This window comes from Aegilops tauschii, chromosome 5 (assembly GCF_002575655.3).
Source record: "Aegilops tauschii subsp. strangulata cultivar AL8/78 chromosome 5, Aet v6.0, whole genome shotgun sequence".
Lineage (NCBI taxonomy): Eukaryota > Viridiplantae > Streptophyta > Magnoliopsida > Poales > Poaceae > Aegilops > Aegilops tauschii.
In genome coordinates this window covers 137,575,445-137,593,863 of record NC_053039.3, presented here as the reverse complement: position 1 = coordinate 137,593,863, position 18,419 = coordinate 137,575,445, and the positions used below count along the sequence as shown (strand labels likewise).

The 18,419-nt window shown below is 48.3% G+C and overlaps 2 protein-coding genes and 1 long non-coding RNA gene across 3 annotated transcripts; all 3 read right to left on the bottom strand.

Annotated features, from left to right (window-relative positions):
* Positions 1–1,339: 1,339 nt before the first annotated feature.
* Positions 1,340–2,820, bottom strand: LOC109734172 (UDP-glycosyltransferase 91D2-like). Its single transcript, XM_020293385.4, has one exon. The coding sequence runs from the start codon at positions 2,818–2,820 to the stop codon at positions 1,456–1,458; it is 1,365 nt and encodes a 454-aa protein (XP_020148974.1). The 3' UTR covers positions 1,340–1,455.
* A 4,167-nt stretch (positions 2,821–6,987) lies between these two features.
* LOC109734184 (uncharacterized) lies at positions 6,988–12,407 on the bottom strand. The gene is made up of 3 exons (XM_020293399.4): positions 12,159–12,407; positions 9,654–9,810; positions 6,988–7,269 (listed from the first exon to the last, which is right to left on the bottom strand). Exons 1-3 carry the CDS (start codon positions 12,159–12,161, stop codon positions 7,223–7,225), a joined length of 207 nt encoding a protein of 68 aa, XP_020148988.1. The 5' UTR covers positions 12,162–12,407; the 3' UTR covers positions 6,988–7,222.
* Positions 7,454–9,647, bottom strand: LOC141023325 (uncharacterized). The gene is made up of 2 exons (XR_012184357.1): positions 8,757–9,647; positions 7,454–8,628 (listed from the first exon to the last, which is right to left on the bottom strand). It is a non-coding gene; the product is annotated as an uncharacterized lncRNA (long non-coding RNA).
* Positions 12,408–18,419: the final 6,012 nt, after the last annotated feature.

Here is an 18,419-nt window from a genome sequence, read left to right as displayed (position 1 = left end):
TGACCATACGGGCCTACATATCATAACCTTCTTCAACAATCTTTTTCTTTGTTGTAAAAGAAAAAAAATCATTTCTCCTCTCCGCCCCTCTCTTTCTCTCGTCAGAGTGCTGCTCGTCTTGGCCCACTGCCATTTTCCCGAAACCAGCTCCCCCGTCCGCGCGCGTCCATGTCCGCCATGGCGGCATGGACTCGCGAGCCATTGAGCGACAGAGCTTCAGATCAATTGCCCACATGTGTCGTATACATGTAGCGAGCCCTCGCAACGAGCTACACACACACGCACACCGGCGGCCCGGTGAGCAATTGAACACACACACGCATGCGGCCAGCGTAGGCGCCTCATCTAAACCAAAAGAAGGCATAAACTGCTGTGAATTTGGGCAGAACGAATAACTTCATGGCACCAACCACGTTCAAGGTCCGGCCTCTGCCTCGCCTCACGCAGAAACAGCGCTACGTCGCTGTTCTTCATCATGCTATTGTTACTCGTATGCCATACTAATGTATGCTCGCTGGACGGCGACGTCGCGGCGCTCGTGGACTTTCGGCTCGCCGCTGACCGCTCCGCCGCGGCGCTTGTGAGCTTTCGGCTCGCCACTGACCGCTCCGTCGCGCTCGTGAGGGGAACCTGTCCGTCAGCTCGTCCCCGTGCAGCGGGGAAACAACTGCGTGGCGCGGGATGACCTGAGCTTGGGGCGCGTGACGCGGATGGTGCTCGAGGGGCACGGCCTGTCCGGCGCGGACGTGCTCTCACCGGTCGCCAAGTTGCTCCTCCGTCCGCGTCGCCCCCATCTGCTTTGCCGCGCCGGACGTGCAGGCCGCCCCACCGTTTCTGTGGTAATGAAGACGGCTGTCCACTGCCGCTTGTGCACCAGCGGCCAGTCTCCGCCTTGGGCGCGAGACGGCGCCGTCTCCGCCTCCATCCGAACACACATCTGAAAGATTGGGACAGAGGATACATATGACAAGTGGGCCAACCTAGTCAGCGAGAGTAAAGGTAGATCCTGGCCAGGATCATTTATTTCCCGGTACGCCAAACGGATCCAGGGTCTAAATCGGCCGGGATCGACGAGTAGAGGGTATCGATTTCAAGGATTTAGACGTGAGGGTTTGTTTACGTCGCGCTCTACAATGTTAGGGTTTAAAATAGACTTCACTCTGCAATTAGCTAGTAAGCAAAAGAGGAATTAGATGTGTGATTAGTTAGAAAGGAAGAAATGAAGCGTTCGGAAAGTTAGTCAAGTAAAGAAAAAAAAAACCTATGCGGGGAGCATAGCAAAGTGGTACACTCTGCAAACTGCAATGAGTGAAGATCACAAAGAAATCACGGGTATGCATGATTTGAAACTGAGGCTCGTTTCAATTTCGACTCATCCCAATATACAGAAGCTTGTTCTACTGCATGTTCCAAGTCCAGGACTCCAGGTAACATCAAGACGTACGCTTCACTTCACTACTTGTAACATCTAAGCTGCTGAATAAACCGGTCAATATACCTCTCATGGCACTCCGTGTCCGACACGACCTCTTGCAGCTTCTTGGCGTTGGCTGTAAACACTCTCCTACCTTCTTCCTCTACCGCCACAGCCTGAATCGCCGTCGCGACGCCTTCTCGGTCAAACGAACAGTCCTTCTCGTTTCTCGGCACCAGCACGCCGACCTTCCTACACTCCATCAGCCTTGCATTCGGCACTTGGTCCCCCATTATGGGCAGCATGACGAGAGGACGCCCGAACAGGAGCCCCTCGATGGTGGAGCTCAAGCCGCAGTGCGTCAGGAACGCAGCCACGGCGTCGTGCGCCAGTATCCCGAGCTGAGGAACCCAGCCCGTTATCACGAGGCCACGGCCGCGCGTGCACTCCTCGAACCCCTGAGGGAGGAGCACGTCGGCGTCGACGCCCGGTGGCTTCCTCAGAGCCCAGAGGAAGCGCGTCCCGGCGAGCTGAAGCCCGAGGGCGAGCTCGCGCACCTCCTCCGGGCGCAGCGGCACCTCGCTTCCGAGCGCGACGTACACAACCGACTTGGCCAGCTGCGCATCGAGCCATCGCACGGCCGTATCGTCCTTGCCGCTGTCGCCGCGGCGACCTCCGTCAGGCGACGGCGGCAGGAGGCCGAAGGGGACAACCGGCTTGCCGCCGAACGTCGCGGCATGAGCGACGCTCTCGGGCTCCCACTCACTGCAGCTCCGCATGGCAACGAGTTTGCACCTCTGGAGCGTCGAGGAGACCTGCTCGGCGATGGACATCCCCCATTTGCATTGTAGAGACATTAGCCCCGTCTTCTCCGTCGCGAACCTTGGCGCTCCTGCCGATCGGGACGCGGTGCGCTCGGACAGTAGAATGTCCAAGGTGGCGACGACAGTCGCAGCGAGTAGGGCAAGCATCGCACATGGAACCTTGTGTTGGATGGCGGCGGCGGCCGCCCAGTCGTTGAAGTAGTCCACGATGATCCAATCGGGCTTCCTTCCGCCGGGCTCGGCGCATAGGGACTCCAAGTAATCGGAGAAGGGCGCGGTGAGGCCGTCGGCCGCCTTGCGATGGAGCTCGAACTTGTCGAAGGGGAGGTCGTTGGTGGACTCGGCGCCGTCGGGGAGCCCGGCCACGCGCGGGAACGGCAGTGCCACGAGGCCGACGAACGGCGCCACAGCTGGGCGCACAGGCGGGAGCCGCGCGATGTTTCGCGGCGCAGAGACGAGCGAAACACGGTGGCCCCGCGACGCCAGGCGCTCGGCGAGGTCCAGGCAGGGGAGCAGGTGGCCGAAGGCGAGCCACGGGCAGATAACGACGTGCAGCGGGGGGGATGAACCGGTCTCGTCCATCGGGACAGAGCGCGCGCGTCCAAGGAGCTTGGATTAGCTTAGTTTACCGATTTTTGCCGGGATATCGCATCTCAACTCCTATGAATAGCCCCTACGAATCACACGGTAAAGTAGAGAAATCTGTTTTTTCACTTCGTTTACCTGTCTTACCTTTTTTTAGCCATGTCCCCTGCCACCATCCGTAGGTGCTGCAGGTCAAAAAAAAAAAGGTAGGTGCTACCAAAATATCGCCATGTGAACGAAGACCCAAAAGGGAAATGTCTACACCCCAACGGGAGAACAAAGTATCGCCATGTGAAGGAACCCCACGCATAGCAATTCACCACCCCTACATCTCGCAGCAAAAGGCACACGCAGGTGCACACAATACATGCTACTGTTAAACTGAATCAAGCATTGGACTCCTCTTCAGCATCTTCCGCCATTGCATCATACACATTCGTAGCAACCTCCTCTTGCCCTCCACCATCTTCTAGCCGAAAGACATTCCTTCTTCGCGCCTCAGCAGGCTCAGTATGTGCCTCCAGGGCCACCCTTTGTACATAGCTTAGAACTTTACTAGGAATGGTCAGTTCACAGTACGATCCGCTTATCACCTGAAAATGAGCGTGAACAAAACAAGGTCCGGACGGCCGGAACCGCCTTTCACTATGGGCCTCCTGTGCTCCAAACAAGGCAAAAATCCATGTATGGAGGCTCATGAAGGATGGCCTTCTCATTGGAAGTGAGCTATACCTTTTTTTTCGGGAATAGGCAAAGCTTGCTTATCATTTCGTTGATAGAAGGAGTAGAATGAGTACAACGGGGGTACAACACATAACACGGACGCAAGCAGGTGTGAACATGGTGCCTGGAGCAGAGAGAAGGGGATGCTCGGCCCGAACATAAGAAACATCACAGCTAGACCTACCAGACCCGAACCAAGTACGGCAATGCCAGCCAACAAGAATTCCAACATCGTCCTAGCCAAAACTGGGGACACCACGAGCTCGCAAGATAGCGCCTTGAAGAAGGAATGGACGCTGTCGCTATCCGGTCCGGGGGAGCCGGACCTGAGGTTCGGACCTGGGGTTTCCCCTGATCTCGAAGAGGGGTGCAGCTGAAGGCCTTGGCAACGTCTCCAAAAAGAAAACAACACCCACGGGCGCCGCCGCTGTCAGTATCAGCAAGCCGAGCAGGGATCTCTCCCTGGCCTGAACAGAGCAATCCCATAGTCGTCGAGTCTGGAATCGAAGATGAGGAAGCCAAAGTTGGTCGGAACCACCATGTTGGGAGGGGGTTGGTGGGGCTACACTTGCCGTCGGAGGGTGGCACTGCCCCCGAACCCACGAGCACTAGATCTGGCGAAAGGAGGAGGCTTTGAGGCATACGGGGCGGGGCAGGCGATGAAGCGAACCACACGAGTGGGTCTGGGGCGGCGGCGTCCAGCACCGCCGGCAAGCAAGGGCTGGAAGGACGCAGATCCGTGCTGCCGTGGCCTTAGCCATCGGGACATCGACGAGCCGGGTAAGCTGGAGGGACGCAGCTACACGGTCGCCGAGGCCGGGGCTGCCCGGCAGGACGCCGGCAGCACGAGACACCGGAAAGACGCGGTCCGGAGGCCGCCGGGGCCGGAACAACGTCAGCAATGATCCACCATGAGGAGCCCCGTGTCTGCCACACCACAGAAGCATTGCTGCCTCCACATGAGAGTTGTCACCATGGCTCGAGGGAAGGGAGGGCCGTCGGAGACGAGAGGGGTGCCTGCATGAAAGGCAGGCCGCGAACGCCGCCACCTCCAGACGCAGGTCCCATGCCCCGCCCACGGCTGGCAGCAGAACCAGCAAGGCTGGGTTGCGCCACCGGGGGAGTGGGGAGGCTGCAGGAGGCGCCCATGGCAACGGCCAGGAGCGCCAGATCCATCACCGACAAGTCCATGCAGCAGCTGGAGAAGGGCACCTCAGAGGCACCAGATGGGATCTCGGGGGTGCGGGGACGTGGGGCGGAGAGGGCGAGGGGCGCGGGCGAGTTGGGGGCGGCCAACGGTGGCGGGGCGAGGCTGGCCGGAGCCACACGGGGCAGGCTGTCGGAGGAACGGAGCCGGCGTCGCCGGGCCAGCTGGTGGCAGCAGCCGTGGGGGTGAGGCGCGGGGTCGTAGGGTGGGGGGATCGGGGCGCGAGGAGCTAGATCCGCCCCGCCGCCACCTTCCTGGGGTCCGGCGCGGCTTCGTCGGTCAGCCCTCCGGCGGCGGCGATGCGGAGAAGGGGCGGAGAGGTCCTAGCGAGCGGCGGCGGCCAGGGTTCCCCCTTGTCGCCAGAGCTAGGCGGCGCGGGGGGCGGGCATAGATAGGATCTGGAACAAAATAATTGCACACCATCTCCCGGAAGTGAGCTACACCGACGAAGTATAAAAGAAGGTGTTTTTTGTGTTGCTTGTGGGATACAAGAATCCATCCATCAGAGATTCTGGACATGCCCACAATCCATGAAGTTTTTGAAGATCATGCACTCAGAGAAGGGGGGTTCCGGTGGCGGTCCCGCCGGTTAACATGCGCTCGCAAAGTGCACTATCAGGGTGGCTGCTAGAGTGGTTTGCTGAAGCCAGAGACGAGGAGAAATCCATTATGGTTCAGAGTTTGTATGGACTTCGGTTGGCAAGAAATGAGGCAAGGGACGGGAAAAGAATTGCTGACGTGCGTACTGTGGCCGCTTCGGTGATCAGCTATAAGAGCATGGTTAATAGTATAGCCAATGGTGGGCATATGAATTTTTCATGTCACTTATAGTCAACCTTATAGCTCGCTCATACAATAGTTAGTCATATTAGTATGTTATATTATTAATATATGGCCTACATGTTTCTCTATAAAGAGTGTTGGAGCTCGTGCTACAGCCGGCTGTAAGTTTGTAGCCCGCTTCTCCTCTCTTGCCTTTTCGCTCTCATCCAATTCAGCCAAAATATATTATTTAAAATCTTACAACCCGCCTACATCAACTTATTATACTTGCTCTAACTACAAGAGGCACACAGTACAAGAGAAACAAACAAAGGCTACCAAACCGACATTGGTCGAGAAGTGGAAGCCGCCGGAGAGGGGCTTGGTAAAGGGCAATGTTGATGATGCTGTATCAAAAGTGGGCAACAAGGGAGAAGATGGAGTGGTGTTCTGGGACCATCAAGAAGCCTTCAGAGGTGCAGTGTGTCAACACTTCCCTGCGATCACTAACCCAAAACTTTCTGAGATTCTGGCTTGCAAACGTCCAATCCAGGTTGCAGCGGAACTGGGGATCCAGAAGCTCCATCTCGAGACGGATGGTTTGGCGGTAGTGCGCATGGTGAATGAACCGGGGAAGAATTTATCAGCCGTCGGCCTAGTATTACAGGAGATCAAGACGTTACTTCAAGATCGGCAAGATGTGAAGATCACCTGGACGAGGAGAACGGCTAATCGAGTTGCGCATGTATTGGCTAAAGTAGGTGTTGGTGACACACGGTGTGAGGTGTGGCATACAGAGTGTATCCTGCACTCCGAACGTCTCCATCCCAAAATAAATGTCTCAACCTTTAGTACAACTACTAAGATTGAGACACTTATTTTAAGACAGAGGGAGTATAAAAAAAGTTATACTAAAATTGAAATACTTATTTTTGGACGGAGGAAATATAAAAAGTTTGATTTACCCTTTAAAAACTCCCTTTTATGAGGTGGGCTCTCTTCTCTCAAAGTTGAGTATTTTGCCGAGTTTCTTAGAGATAATTGTCTCATGTGCCTAGATGCTACAAGCCATAGTTGAGGTGTGATAGGAACTACTTTAGCACGCAGACACTAGAGTAGAGTGATGAGCTTGGATTGGGGAGGTGTAGACACTAATAAAATAAAGGCCCCTTATGAATCCACATCATATAGATTTGTTATGCTAATTATTTATATTCTTCTCTATAAATTTGGTCAAACTTTATAAAGTTTGACTTCGTCAACTCTAATATGCAAAGTAAATAAAAACAGAGGGAGTACATTACATGCTGCTATATAGCCTAGGACATACATATATTACCCTAGTCGACCTTCCATAAATGGGTTACCGACAAATTCGGTTAAACGACCAATTCACCGATTAATCTCTACTCAACACCCCGCCGATATATTTTGAACATTGTATAAGTGTCATCACAAAGAAAGAAAACAAATTATTACCTTGGATATTTGAAGTTTTATATAATTTTAAAGTTTCAACTTGCACCATTTAGTTTCAAGTTTAGACTAGGTTCTTGGTAACAGGAGGTAAACACGACTGCACAAGATTTAAATCTCTACATAACATCATCAGGGTCGAAGTTTGCTACAGGGTACAGATATGATATTGCCTCCCAAACACATGGATAATAAATCTCTGATAATGATAGTCTTGTTTTTAGCTCGATATTAAGCCATCCCACCACTAGTAGCCGTCCTGATAATCTGAAACAAGGCTGCAAAGAACCAATTGTGAAGGGAGTCAGATTTTCTATTGTTTATTTAGATCATTAGCTTCTCATCTTACTAAAGAAAGGCACGATACTGAAAGGGTAAATCAGGTGCAGTTTCCATTTCCCTTGGTAATATATGCTCAAAGTTATATAAAAACCAGAAAATCAGAAAGCACCCCAAAATACATAGTGAAATATGTTGAATATACTATTACTGCTTTTTCCTACACAGCATGGGTTGCAATGAGATCATGAGAGAATCTCTACAACCTGGGATAGAAGGTGTAACTTTAACATAAACGCAATGGGTTTACACCGTTACTGTAAACGGTACGGGCAAAAATCAAAATCTGTTTGGTTATCAGATCAGATGTAAAGGTAAGAGGGAAAGCTGGGAAGAAAACTGGAACCCATCGGCCATGGCGCAGGGAAGAAAACATGAACCCATCGGCCATGGCGCAGGGGAAAAGCACAGCTGGGAAAAAGGAGAACTAAGGCCACTGTCCGCCCGCTACTGCTGGGATGTCTCCGCCGCAGCATGCTCAAGTGGGGAAGATCGAGACCTTGGAAACCAGGGCCGGCAGCAACTCGGTGGAGGTTTGGGTGGGGACTGGAGGAAGAGATCTGCGACTTGGAGATCAGGGGCCTCCGCCATTAGCGCCGCAACTCGCGGAGGACTCGTGGGCAGTTAGAATTTCTGTGTTGGGGACGGGGGCGGTATCGGGCTAAAACTGCCCTGGGATCCATTTACATGGGATCTGTTTACAGAGAAAGAAAACCAAACACAAGTAACGGTAAGAGGTTGCATCGTAATCAGATACCGGACAAAAAACTGCGAACCAAACACCGCCTTAGTGTCAAGGGCAAAGTAAGAGCAAAATCAATGCTTCAATGATAAACCAAAATACATGTTATTCACCTCTGCCTGGGGTGCACAGAATCAAACAGCAGTAAGTTTCTCATGACAGCGGAACTGCTGTCATATCGAGATTTAACATTCCAGGTTTGGTGAGGCCAATCGAATCAAGTACTCAAGGGGCTTGACCTCCTCCTCCTGAGTCTAAGCGTAACAGTCGCAGTGGATCCTTCAGCGATTGCTCATCAGAGCAGATGCGGTGGCGAAACTTGATTTCGAGTTGGGCTCGTAATTTTGTCGAGGATAAGAAATGAACAAAGGAGTTGGGTTCGTTGTTTCGTTGATGATAAAAAATGAACAAAAGGAGTTGGGCTCGTTACTTCGTTGAGGATAAAAAATGAATGAAGGAGGGTAATGTTATCCTTACTCTCAAACATTACATGGTCTTCAAGCTGAAGTCGGAGCTTCATAACCTCAACCAAGCTAGACCATAACCAAATTAGAGCCTAGTTACAACCAACCCTTAATCAGATAAGCGAATTAGGCCACTAATGGGGACCCTTTTAAAAGACTTAGAAAGACTAATTAGCCCTCCCTTATGAACACACCAACCATAGGTAGGTGGAGAACTCACTTGGAGAGCTTCATGATGTCTTGACCGAATAAAGATTGTCCATTATAGAGCTACAAATGCTGAGGGTCATGACTTGGCCAGCCTAGAGATGGAAACAACTGATCCCAGGTAGGTCCAACAGAATAGTCATTCCCCTTCTTGAATCATTTGAAGTTTCACTGCAGACTTTTCTCTGAATTCATTTGCATTTCACTTTTCAGGACATCCCTCTGCATCCCGAACTCCAAAATGAGCAAGTCAGATACTAACTCTATAAAGGACAGCCTGGGATGAATGGTGTACTTTTGCAGCTCTAAAAACAAATGAGAAGGGAACTTCAAGAAATCAGGGGGAGTTGTGGACTGAGTGGAGATGACAAGAGGGCTGCACGAGTTAAGTGGCAGCAGAGGTTACCGAGTGCCGCAAAGCATCGTGGAATAAGTGGACAAGCAAGCAGTTTCTACCAGCTTGAACTGCTCATAGCTGAGAGCGGATATCCTCTCTGGAGGATTTGCTAATATAGTACACCACAGCTTAGCTACAGCAACTGTGTCACTCACTGGAGGTTGACAGCCCCGACCTAAATTGCAGTGGGGCAGAGAACACTGGGCTAGTGTGCTCACTGGTCCCTTTTGCCACTATAGAGATGTTTCGAGCAATGATATGTCTACCAGAACCAATCATAGGGTTAATATGGATGGAGGAAGAAAAGGTTCACTGAATAGGGTGTAACTCTTTTAAAGAGCCAGCATTTCGTACATGCTCAACTGTCAGAACTCACAAAGTTAACTCATTGTTTACAGTAGCTATAGAGACATAGAATATGGTAGATTTGTGCACAAAGAAAAGATGCAGCATAAGGATACCTAAAAGGATCAAACAGAAGGGAGATTAGAAAAGGTTATGTAGGAAGCTCACATGATCCTATGACGACAAAGATGAAGAATCCAAGCACGATGGGTCCAACAGGATAGTCATTCCCCTTCTTCACAGTAGTTTCAGGCACTGAGCCCCTCTTTGTAATGTTCTTCTGAAACTTCGCACTCTTCCTGTCAGCAAGACGCCTTGAAGTAGTCTGCGAAGGAAATGAAACCAATTTAGTATACAGAACATAACAAAATGCCATGGACAAAGATAGCACAAACGCATTTAAATCCCTCAGATAAGATATCTATTTTATTCTTCGATAACACAATATAGACAAACAAAATATTTGGTTACCAAAAATATATATTCTCATGCAGTTAGCATTAATCAGTTAAGACAAGGATCGCACCTAAATCATGTGAAAATTAAATTTTCCTCACGTCCATGATAAATATTAATAATGGTATCAATTACTTAATCAGTATTTTGGAATTGTGCTGCCGATAATGATGATTTGTAAATCATAACACATCATAGAATTTACTGGTTCTCTCTAACTTAACAATTCAATTTTCACCTTATCGGTTGAAAACTATTATTACCACAAATTAGCATCATTGGCTTGGCCAGCCTGACCAACTAACTCCACTTTTGTCGATAGCCTTTTATGCTTGCTTCTTTCAAAAAACGTAATGGGTTCATTCACAAGTAAAAAGCAAAACAAGCATCAGAAGGGAGGAAAGCTACTCCCTCCGTTCGGAAATACTCGTCGAAGAAATGGATGTATCTAGACGTATTTTAGTTCTAGATACATCCATTTCTCCGACAAGTATTTCCGAACGGAGGGAGTACTTATTGTGGATTTTTACTAAACTCGTAACGTAACTAGAATAGTTAAGTCTCTTTTGGACAAGCAGAACAAGCATATAGAATTGGTTTGCTGGCTTGCTTGAAGAGCTTTACTTGCACCCCTAGTTACGCAGAAGTGCAAGCACAGAAGCGGATGACCAGACCTTACAACATACTCAAAAAAGTATTCTATACTGGGGTCTGTACTCCAACCGACCTTAAAATGCTCATAAAGCTCTTCCCCTAAATCAAACGGTGGTAGCTCAACAGCAAGTAGAGCCCTAACAGAGGTAGTAGATGGTAGTTACCAAAGCAGGGCATCAATTAGCAAGATCAATTTATTGCAGATTCGCAACTGCAGCACAGCATGAGACATTCAGAAAGCAATGAGCTGTAGACTCAAGGCAAAAGCATCAAGAGCCACGAGTACACAGGCATGTCCAAGAACAAGAGTTAACAAACACGATGTTTAGCATTTAAAAGGTTGATGAACCATTATCCTTCAGACTGGCAAAGATTCATATTCAACAGGTTGCATAGGCATTGGTACTAACAAAAAATTTCTTATTAAACAACCTGAAAAATAACCCCAGCTTCTATTTCGCTTCCTAACAGTAAGCAACAAAGCCAACAAAAAAATAATTCAATCCTTACAATGAGCATATTACGTAAAATACATGTTATAATTGTAGTACTAAAATGCTGAAGCTAAAAATCCATAATGCTTATTTCTTGAGCTTAATGGTCGATATAACAGGACTCGATACTGGACTAGTTTTTCAATAGACTACATACAGAAGCGGGAGATCTGAGAAAACACTTGCAGAAGACTGGCTCTGATGAGAAAGCAATATACTCGGAAAAAAGATGGTCAATAGTACTGCCTCCGTTCCTAAATATAAGTCTTTTTAGAAATTTCAATATGAACTACATACGGATGTATATAGACGTATTTTAGAGTGTAGATTCACTTATTTTGCTACGTATGTAGTCCATGTTGGAATCTCTAAAAGGACTTATATTTAGGAACTGAGGGAGTATATGTTAGATCGCCATTTATTTTTCAGTCTTTGTACGGTTCAAATTTCAAAATCATCAGCATCGTTGGGTCTAAAGGAGAAAAAAGGAGATTGGTCGGTGAAGAAAATAATCTTAAGAGTTATTTCAGCGGGCATTTAGTTAGAACGCACATGTTCTCTTCACCATACATTCCAATGGACTAGACAACATTCATGCCAACGTATCAATGTCCAGCTTTGCAAGAAAACAGATTGTACAGGTGCTAGTGCACTAACCAGGGCTAAAATCTGTGCGTTAAAAATAGTAAACCACCTACAGATCCACCATAATTAACTAACCTGAAGTATACAAATCTATGATCTCTATCCAAGGTAAATATGCCCTAACCGAAACTCGCAGATCGTCACAGCACAGATCCACGCGGATCGATCACCGAAAACCGCAACCAAAAATCCCCAAGTCAACGCCCTACTGATGCCCCATCCCGGAAGCCAGATTTCGGTAGGTTCGATCGAAACAACCCCACCCCGCATCGCCCAGTATCAATCGAAATCGATTGCTTATGCATGCATATCATGTACCACAAGGGGAATATGAGAAACCGGCGCAAATCCTCAAGACGCGAGCAGAATGAGGAAATCGCACAGACCGCTGCGCGGAGAAGACACAGATCTTTGATCGCCTTACCATCCTTGCTTGGCGGGGCAGGGGAGCTCGCCGGAGACGATGTAGGCAGCGGACGGCGTCCGCGGGATCGGAGCAGGTGCCGGAGGAGGAGTGGGAGATGCCGGATGCGGGATCAGGGGCGAAAGACGGGGGGTTTGTAAAAATATCCTCTCACGACCCGAAGATTTCCTTTATGGGCCTGCTGGAGTGACCCTGCCGGCCCAATTTACCGGCTGACGGCTTCAGTTTCTGTTTCCGGTTATACAGGTAATAACCGTCTATCTGACCATCCAATTGCTCTTTTTTCCTCACTCTTTTCGTCCATTCTTGTTGAGATGCTACTCTTCTTTTGGCTAAGGCTATGACGTGTTCCTCCGCAACGGCATGATCCGGTGAGAAAAGATGATGACTCTAGCGGTTCAAACCTAGCGGCGCTTTTTAAACAGTATATATCCGTTCATATAAAGAAGACAAAGTACCTCAATTGCTAGAAAAGTCATGGAGAACAATATGGCGCGTGGTAGTGCAAAAAACTCACATCCACGCCTGCATCGCTCTTGGCAGCGGCTCGGGCGGGACCCTAGCCGCAGTCGTCCCCTCCCCCACCTCTTCCTCCCTCGAGGTCGTCGGAGGACGCTGACGGACTAAGCCAACTCGACAGACAGCGGTGGGGGTGTTTCTTCGTGTATCGGTGCATCCTTGCGTTGGAGGAGGCTCGGCCTCGGGAGAGTCTGATCTCCGGTCTGGGTTCACCGTGGGGTAGCGAGTGTCGCGGATTTCGACCCGGTGTATCCATCTTGCAAGTCCCCGGGACAAGGTGGCAGCTCTCCCGCCTGGCGACGGCTGCATGGTGGTGCGGCAAGGAAGGGTGCCATATCTGGTCGGTTCGATAGTTCTATCTCGCGGGCATTAGCAGGAGATGAGGTTGGAGGTGGCACCGCATGGGGTTTGGCAGTCACTGTGTTGGGGGTGTGCGGGGCCAGTGGACGTGCCTCCCTGCATTGGCCGACGGTGTGGGAATGGTGGTTTGCTTGCTCCAAGCAAAAGCATGGCTAGTGCTTTCCGCCAGCGACGGCGCACGTGGACATCGTTATCCTCCTTAGAGGCGGGGTTGATGAGATTTGCGCACCCTCAACTCCCATATCAAGTCTTTAGGTGAAAGCCTAGATTTTTGCTGCAAGGAGCGACAACATCATCTTCAGCGTTGTTTTCTCATCTTTGGGGCACTATCTTGAAGACTGTTTTTGCTTGTGCTTCCTTGGTGTTGGACGTGTTCGACATCGCGGTTGGTAGGTGCACAGTCGATGGAGCGGGAGTGGCGTTGCAACTTTTGCAATCACTATGGTGGTGGCAAGGTGAGGAGGGCTGCATCTTGCCTTTGCCATCGACCATCTGGCTTATTCCTGAGCATGAAGTCGGAGTTGCAGTGGCACGTGGTGACGTGGTGGCAACGATGTCGGGTGATGGACAACTCAGATTCCAGTGATGCTAGGTGTGCTCCTTTTACCTTCATCAAAACCGGAGTTGCATGGTCCTCGACGTGATGTGGCCAATTGTTTGTCATAGGCCGGCAGGAATCTCATGCTTCGTTCGGTGTGAGGGTTCTTCATTGGCCATCCATAGTAATGTTGGAGACGCTTCTGCAGGAGCAATGATATTGATAATGCTTTGCATGCATCCTTGATGGTGTTCCTCTTTTCAATGGTGTGGGTGGGTCTTGTGGGTAGACAGGTCGTCCAGGTGCCTTGTCTTATGGGCGTGTTGTGCAATTTTTGCCTGGTTTTTTGCTACTTGACCAGATAATTCTCACATTCTTTTCAATGGTCAAGAGCCTTTGGGGTTGTGTTAAAAGAAGTCGTGGAATAAGTAACTCATGGTATATAATGTGCAAAAATTGTAGTGTCTCATCTGGATGGCATACAAAGTCAAAAGGCTATTTTTGTCACAAAAGGAAAAGGCTTATAAAGAGGAGGAGGAGCGTCTTAGAGCAACTCTAGCAGAGTCGCCATATTGGCAGCCTCCATATCGCATATTGTCGGAGTATATTCCAGCGGATCCCTCGATAGGGTGTTGAGGCGAGGTGAGTGGATCATAGATGAAACAGGATACCACATTTACCTAAGTTCTGGCCCTCCTTACGAGGTAAAAGCCTACTCTTGTTCATGTTGCATACTATGATTGGGGTATGCAAAGTATGGTTGTTAGTCGAGGGATTCTAACATGTCTATCGACTAGATCAACCCGTGCATACATAAGATACCTGGGACCTTAGGATCACACAAACCTAATCGGCTATGTCGGTGAAGGGGAGTCCTCCACGAATCCTTCTTCCTTGTATTGAATGGCAAGGCTTCTTGAATCTTCCTTCTACATAGCCCATTGGTCAACATGATGGCCCAGGGCGGAAACTGGCCTAGGGGCCTCAAATCGGCCTACTTGGGGCGACAACTAGAGAGGTGAAGGACCCCTGGGCCGTAACAACATCATTAACCCATGAACAGTTCTTCAAGCTTGGCTGCATCATGAGCAACATCTATCTTCAACATCGTCTCCTTAGCTTGTTAAGGTTGAAACTATTTCTTCTAAGCTCCCTGGCTTGGTAGCATCAATGCGAGAGAACTTTCCGCGGAGTCGGTCTCGGTGGGTCGAACTCCCGCGCAACATCTTTGAATTTTGCGGACCCAGTCTTGTGATGGCCAGACGGACCAGATTCCCCAGTAAGCCGGACGAGGCCTTGTGTCAGCTCCGGCCGCTGGTCAACATGACATGCAGCAGTGAGTTAGGTCCCCACTCAGGGCACGTCCAATCATGGTGTGATCCTTGGTCCATGTTGCATTAATGGCAGCTCCTCAATCCTTGCACACTTTATCGGCGTTATTGGGGATGCGAGGACGTATGTTGTCGTTGTTCCCCCTCTCGTCTACCTATAAAGAGAGAGGAGGAGCCGAGGGGAGAGCTCTCGTGCATTCTCCCTCCTTGCCTTCTTAATTCTCACACTCTTGCTGCCATTGTCGATGCGTTGGTCCGCTGCTCCATAATATGCACCTAACACCATGGCTTCCAAGGTTGCTCAACACCGCCTGACCAAGGGCGGCAAGGCCCCTGCCACCGGGAAGAGCACCGCCACCGGCGAGGCAAAGCTCAAGATGTTGTCGAAGACCAAGGGAAAGTGGATGCCCTCCACCAGCACTGAGCCTACCTTGCAACACCTAGCTGACACAGACTACCTACCACAGCTGGAAATCGTGATACCACGCTCACCGGTGGTCGGACTGATGGAAGGCACCTTCATCGTAGAAGTTATGCCCAGCCAGAAGCATATGAGCGGGTTACCTTCATCCCTTTTATTCTCCATGGCCTGAGTTTTTTCAATCCATCCTTTCTTCTATGGTCTCCTCCACTTTGATGAGCTCTAGATGCACCACCTCGACCTAAACTCTATTTTGCACATCGCTTGTTTCATCACACTCTTTAAGTGTTTCTTGACCATTGAGCCTCGCTTTGGATAAAATATCTCCAAGTAAAACTCCAAAAAAGCATGAATGAAACTTGCGAGTGCGGAGGGGCTACCATCTGCAAGCAGTTAGGATGTAGGTACCTAGAAGGGGAGTTTGCAGAGACAAGCAAGAAGTGGCATGAGGGGTGGTTATACATCCCAAACATAGAGTCAGGCAATCTTCCTCAGGCTGGGACTGTCACGACCTTCTCCCCAGTTCATCCGACCAAGCACAACTCCAAGATCCCAAGGTACACATCGAAGTGGCCAAGCTTTACAGGTATGTGCAAAAGATGGCCTCTCAAGACATTGTGATGAAGCATTTAGAAGAACAAGTGATGATCAAATATGATATTGATAGTGAAACTTGACATGGCTATGAAAGAGTCTTTGATGGTCTAGTGAAGCAGTGGAGGGAAATGAAGAGTTCATTGTGGCATTTAAGAAACCAAGATAGAGTGTGAAGTAAGTATTTGGTTGACCAAAATGAAGTTCATAGATTGAATTATATTTGGTCAACAGACAAGCACAAATAATGCACACCTTGGGATCTAGTAATCTAGTGGTATTGTAAGCAATTATGAATTGCGCTTTGTAAACTAACCCATGATGTCTGTTAGTTATGTCTATGTGGGTTAGGTTATCCTCATGGGCTTTCATCAAAAGAAAGGTTTCAAGTAGCCTATGTAATTATGGCATCAATTGGTGATGGTCATCAAGTTTGACAAGTGCAAGTTCAAGATATGCATCCAAAGGTTATATGCTTTGAAGCTTTCAGTCCACTTGGTGATAATGCACATGTGAAGATGTACTTAAGTGAAGGCTTCCCTCATAGCAATATGGAGAGCAAATTGATAATCTTCACCAACATGGTAGTGAGTGTTGGGATTCTAAATCGGATCGATTTTCCTCAGACATGATTGGATCATTGTATCAAGCCATGGAATCAAGGATTCTACTAGACTTACTCAAATTGGATATTTTGTATCCAGGCTACAAATTTATATGGTTTCTGTAAAGTTTGAAAACCAAATTTAAAGCAACATAATAAAAGTACTTAGCACACAATCGATGTTTTGTAACATAGTAATGATCTAATAGAAGTCATCCACATTTCATTCTTCAATGTCGGTCGCATGTGAAGTGGAAGGATGTGTGGTACCATATTATTCATCCAAAATATCATCGTATGCATTATCCTCGCTAGATCCATTGTTAGGTTCATCTTCATTATAGTCACATACATTGTGTTATTCTGCTACAGCAAAACAAATAACTCAGATAATAAATTAGTAGAATCGGACATGGTCCATTGTAGAGTCAAAATTCTGCAGTATTCTATGGTTTGGATTGCGACCTGATGTCTACTAGGCAACTTTATCTTGTAGACTTTGTTGAGCCTCCGAGCGCAGAGTTTTGCGAACAACACAAATTCCCCTCAAGTGGATGACCTAAGATTTATCAATCTGCGAGAGGTGTAGGATGAAGGTGGTTCTCTCTCAAAGAACCCTACAATAAAATACAAGTGGTATCTTGTGTCCCCAACACACATAATACAATTGTCAGGTTTATAGGCGCGCTAGTTCGGCAAAGAGATAATGATAAATATTTAAGACGGATGGTAGACAAAAGTTCAATGAACAGCTCGGTGTTGATCATGACAACTTCCAATCCCAATAAAGAAGTGAGCTCCTGAAGACAAATGCGCAACGAACAACCCAGTGTCGATCCTTTCTTCCTGCTGGTCTCCTCAGGTTAACATGGCGCCGTCGTCAAAGTTCAGGAAGGCTAGCGAGGTAGTCAAGATCTGATGAGAGCGAGAGAATACTTAGTATCTGATTGTTCCCGGACTGCATGCCAAAACCATCTCTCTGAGATGTGCTTTTAGTTTCAAGTTTATTCCCAGCTGAACTGCTCCTCTTAATGAGCTGATTGTATGATATTATGTTGGTTTCATTCTGGTAATGGAGTCGGGGAGAAGCTCCCTGTTCATCTAAAAAATATAAATGGTAGAAATAGCTTTTTGTAATCTGAAAAAATAAAAACAACAAGGTAGCAAGTAACAAAAGTGAATAAAATGGTGTCGCGATGCTTGGAAACACGGCCTATGGTTCATACTTTCACTAGTGCCAATTCTCAACATCATTAACATAATAAAACCACATGATAATCCCTCAAAGTGCAACAAAGAATCACTCCAAAGTTTATGTTCTATTGAAGATAGTATGATGAAATTGTGTAGGTGCGCTAAATAGCAAACCACCTCAAAGTTGTCTTTTCAATCTTGATCTACTAAACCACCCACAAATGTGGCACGGATAGTCCCAAAAATCATACTACGACAACACCATATGTAACTATCGTTCAACCTTTATGTTAAGAGTATCCCAATGTCACAATGGGTATCCGCAAGTTAGTTAATAGACATGCACCATGTAATCTCAAATTCCAAGTATTCATTCCAACATGAAGAAACTTCAAAGAGCAAGACTCAATTCACCAAGAATAGAGGGAGATCAACATCATAAGATCCAACTATACTAATAAAGCTCATGATACATCAAGATTTAATCCATCGAGAACATGAGAGAGAGATCAACACATAGCTAATGAACTACTCACACATCACCATGAGAACGCGGGAGAAGTTATTGTTGTTGGTGATGACATAGATGTCCCCGGTGGCTTTCCGACACCACCGGAGGAGACGAGGAAGGGCCCCCCTCCTTCTTCCTTGGCCCTCCGGGGAGAGAGGGAGCTAGATTTTGGATTAGATTAAAATTAAA